The following is a 3,927-nucleotide window of genomic DNA, read 5'->3' on the forward strand; positions in this document are numbered from 1 at the left end:
CCTGTGGCTACTCTTACGCCAGTTCTGTGCCTCTTTGATTACTGGAGTCTTCAGATGAAGTAGCACAAATATTTTGTTCTATTTGAAATTGTTTTGACATTCTTGGTTCTTTGTATTTCCATGTAAATTTTGTAATGGGAATGTTGTTTATTATCCTGGATAGAGGACTTGGGTAGCCTAGCCTTACATGGAATTGTTGCGAATCCAGAAACTGGGACAGACTTGTGACCTTGTGTAAGGAGAAAATTTCACCGAATGTGATCTTCAAATACATGTGGACCCGACGTGCCGACTGTGATTGGGATGATGGTGGCGTCACAGAGGAGGTTGGAAAAGTAGAGATGGAGAGCTTTTTTTTCTGTGTCTCAGAGGGGGAGATATTTTATTTGCTTTGGAAATTACAAAATTACATTCACAAGGCCCACAAGTAGGTAAGTCCAGAGGAAGTTGTAGACTTGGAAGAAAAGATTGATGGAAATAGAGATTTGGGAGCAATCAACGTAGAAATAATAACTGGAGGAAGAACATTGTGGGGGAGTGGAGAGCGAAAACGCAAGACCAAGGATTAAGCAGAAAACGGCATTTACGATTTCAATGTAGGTGGAGTGAGCAGATTCATGGAAGACGATGATACGAGCCCTGAGAACAGGGAGAAATAGCAGAGTGTCATGGAAACCAAGGTCAGACCAGGTTTCTAGGAGGCAGAGTTTTGAGAAGTGTCAAATGAATAAGAAGGACGGAAACAGAGGCAAAAGCAGTCTGACAGTTTTAGCAGTGGGGACTCTGGTGACATTTGAGGGAACAGTTTGATGGAAGTGAACATGATGAAGCCAACTTATGAGGCCTTCAGGGTGGTGGGGGAGGAAGTCTGTCTTGGTAACTGAAAATGAAGAGACAGAGGACAGTCGAACAGTCACTGTAGAGACCCACTGCATCAGCTGTGGGCTCTCTGTGTAGGATGTGGATTCTTGTTGATTAAAGAGGACTAGGGAACAGTTTCTCATCATTATATCAAATCCTGTGTGCACCAGATTTTTATTTTTTATTTTTGTATTTAAAAAAATTTTTTTAACGTTTATTTATTTTTGAGACAGAGAGAGAGCATGAACAGGGGAGGGTCAGAGAAAGAGGGAGACACAGAATCTGAAACAGGCTCCAGGCTCTGAGCTGTCAACACAGAGCCTGATGCAGGGCTCGAACTCACAGACTGCGAGATCATGACCTGAGCCAAAGTCGGACGCTTAACCGACTGAGCCACTCAGGTGCCCTTTGCCAGATTTTTAAAAACGAGCAAGCCAGTTTAGCCCGAAGCAACTAGGAGACTTGTTCTCTCCTCCTCCACTCTGGTGGGTACGTCCCCTCATCCATGCCTTGAATCGTTCTAACCCTCTCCTGTTGCACTGCAGAAGCAATGTCTTACACCATCCTCTCTTCCTGATTTCACCTCTTAAAAGGGTGACCGGAGTCAGCAAAAGAGATTTCTTCAGTGCCAATTGAGTAAAGAGTGGAGTGGTCACGGCAGTCCCATGACCTATTTGCACCACATTAGCTCTCTGAAAGGAGGTTTCTAGACTCAGAGCTCAACCGAAGCACCATGTAAAAGTCCATGGTAACCCTGTCACCAGATCCGGCGACCACCTCCCAAAGGTCCTCTTTCTCAACCCTTCCGTCCTGCTGTCGCATTCGCACCGACACACTCAACTCTGTGGTCTCCTGGACACGCGCCTGGCTGGTGTTCCGCCCTGTTGAGTTTGTTCTGAGCGGTGGATGTCGTTAACTGACACAGAGCGGGACTTCTCCTTGCTGGTCGCCTCCCCTTGTGTCAGAATGAGGTGTGTGAGGTAAGTGTTTATTCAGAAGTCTTTTCCATGCGCAGGAGACGGTTTGCTCCGCGGTGATGACCGACATGTGGGTGAGACCCAAGGTGGCTCTGGTAGTCCTTCCTCTTCGTGTTCAAGGGCCCTGAGCCTGAGCTTGCTGGTCATAAAGGAAGGAATTGGGCTCACCCCCTCAGGGCAGCTACATTGCCCCTTCTTGTGAAGTCCAGTTGCCAAGGGGAAATTTCTCCTTGATGGCTTCCTTTATTGCTTTCAGACGCTGGTCTGGCAGATGCAGAGAAAGAACGTCACAGAAGTGACAGAATTCATCTTCCCGGGATTCTCTGTCTTTGGAAAGCACCAGATAACCCTCTTTGTGGTTTTCCTAACCATCTACATTTTTTTTTTCAACGTTTATTTATTTTTGGGACAGAGAGAGACAGAGCATGAACGGGCGAGGGGCAGAGAGAGAGGGAGACACAGAATCGGAACCAGGCTCCAGGCTCCGAGCCGTCAGCCCAGAGCCCGACGCGGGGCTCGAACTCCCGGACCGCGAGATCGTGACCTGGCTGAAGTCGGACGCTTAACCGACTGCGCCACCCAGGCGCCCCTACATTTTAACTCTAGCTGGTGACATCGTCATTGTGACCATCATCCGTGTTGACCATCATCTCCGCACTCCCATGTACTTCTTCCTGAGCATGCTGGCGAGTTCTGAGGCTGTGTACACACTGGTCATTGTCCCACGAATGCTTTTCAGTCTCATTCTTCATAACCAGCCTATCTCCTTGGAAGGCTGTGCAACTCCGATGTTCTTTTTTGTCACCTTGGCCGTAAATAGTTGCTTCTTGCTCAGGGCAATGGGCTATGACCGCTATGTGGCTATCTGCAACCCTCTGAGGTACACTGTCGTCATGAGTAAAGGAACGTGTGCCGGGTTGGCATGTGGGTCCTTTGGCACTGGTCTGGTAATGGCAGTTCTCCACGTAGCAGCCATGTTCCACTTGTCCTTCTGTGGCACAGTGGTGGACCATTTCTTCTGTGACATTTCCCCTGTCATGAAGCTTTCTTGCACTGATTCCACTATCAATGAGATGATCAATTATGGTGTCCGTTCCTTTGTGATCCTGGTCCCCGTGGGCTTGAACTTCATCACCTACATCCTCCTCGTCTCCACCAGCCTCAAGATCCCCTCTGCCCGGGGCCGGAAGAAGGCCTTTGCCACCTGCACCTTCCACCTCACGGTGGTCATCGTCCACTACGGCTGTGCCTCCTTCATCTACCTCAAGGCTCAGAGAACTCAATAGAAAAAGACCTCTCAGTGACTTATACCATCATCACTCCTTTGTTGAGCCCTGTTGTTGAACCCTGTTGTTTACAGTCTGAGGAACAGGGAGGTCAGGGATGCTCTACGCAGAGCCGTGGGCAAAAACACTTCTTAACAGATCGAATCATTTTGTCAGGAGACCTTTAGCCCAGTGTAATGTGTGTCTGCTCACAAACACGCCACAGTACACAAGTTCATCAAGTACAGTGCTTCCCGAGAAGAACGCCAAAGAGTAGAAATGCTTTTCTTTTTCATGCTCTAGGGACAAGGCAGAAAGCAGGGTTATGCTCTAGTGAATTTGGTTCCTTCGACACAGGAATCCTGGCAAGCCGGATGAGAACTACTTGTTTCTGTGACTCAGGATTTGGGTTTTCAAACCTCTTCTGGCCCCCACTTTGCCTGGCTGCTCTTAGACCGTCAAATCCTTGGCCTCGTCTGCAGATGTGGAGAGGAGGCGGTTGGAACAGATGTGGACAGGGTCTTAGCAAAACGAGCAGCAGACACAGCCCGGCGGTGGCTTTTAGCCTCAGGAGTTAAATCACTTGCCCTGTGACAGTCATTTCAGAAAGGGTTTCCTAATTCTTGCTGGTTGAAAAATGAACAGCTTGGGGCGCCCGGGTGGCTCAGTCGGTTGAGCGTCCGACTTTGGCTCAGGTCATGATCTCACAGTTCGTGGGTTCGAGCCCTGCATCGGGTGGAGCCCGGAGCCTGCTTCAGGTTCTGTGTCTCCCTCTCTCTCTCTGCCCCTCCCCAGCTTGCACCCTGTCTCTCCCTCTCAAAAAT

At 49.0% G+C, this 3,927-nt stretch overlaps 1 protein-coding gene across 1 annotated transcript; it reads left to right on the plus strand.

Moving 5' to 3' along the window:
• Positions 1-2,109: 2,109 nt before the first annotated feature.
• LOC121015532 (olfactory receptor 10J5-like) lies at positions 2,110-3,259 on the plus strand. Its single transcript, XM_040452479.1, is given in 4 exon segments — positions 2,110-2,214; positions 2,432-3,104; positions 3,107-3,162; positions 3,164-3,259. Coding segments are annotated over 4 exon segments (930 nt in total).
• The last annotated feature ends 668 nt before the right edge of the window (positions 3,260-3,927 follow it).

Source organism: Herpailurus yagouaroundi, unplaced genomic scaffold (assembly GCF_014898765.1).
Source record: "Herpailurus yagouaroundi ecotype Mexico unplaced genomic scaffold, PumYag 207, whole genome shotgun sequence".
Lineage (NCBI taxonomy): Eukaryota > Metazoa > Chordata > Mammalia > Carnivora > Felidae > Herpailurus > Herpailurus yagouaroundi.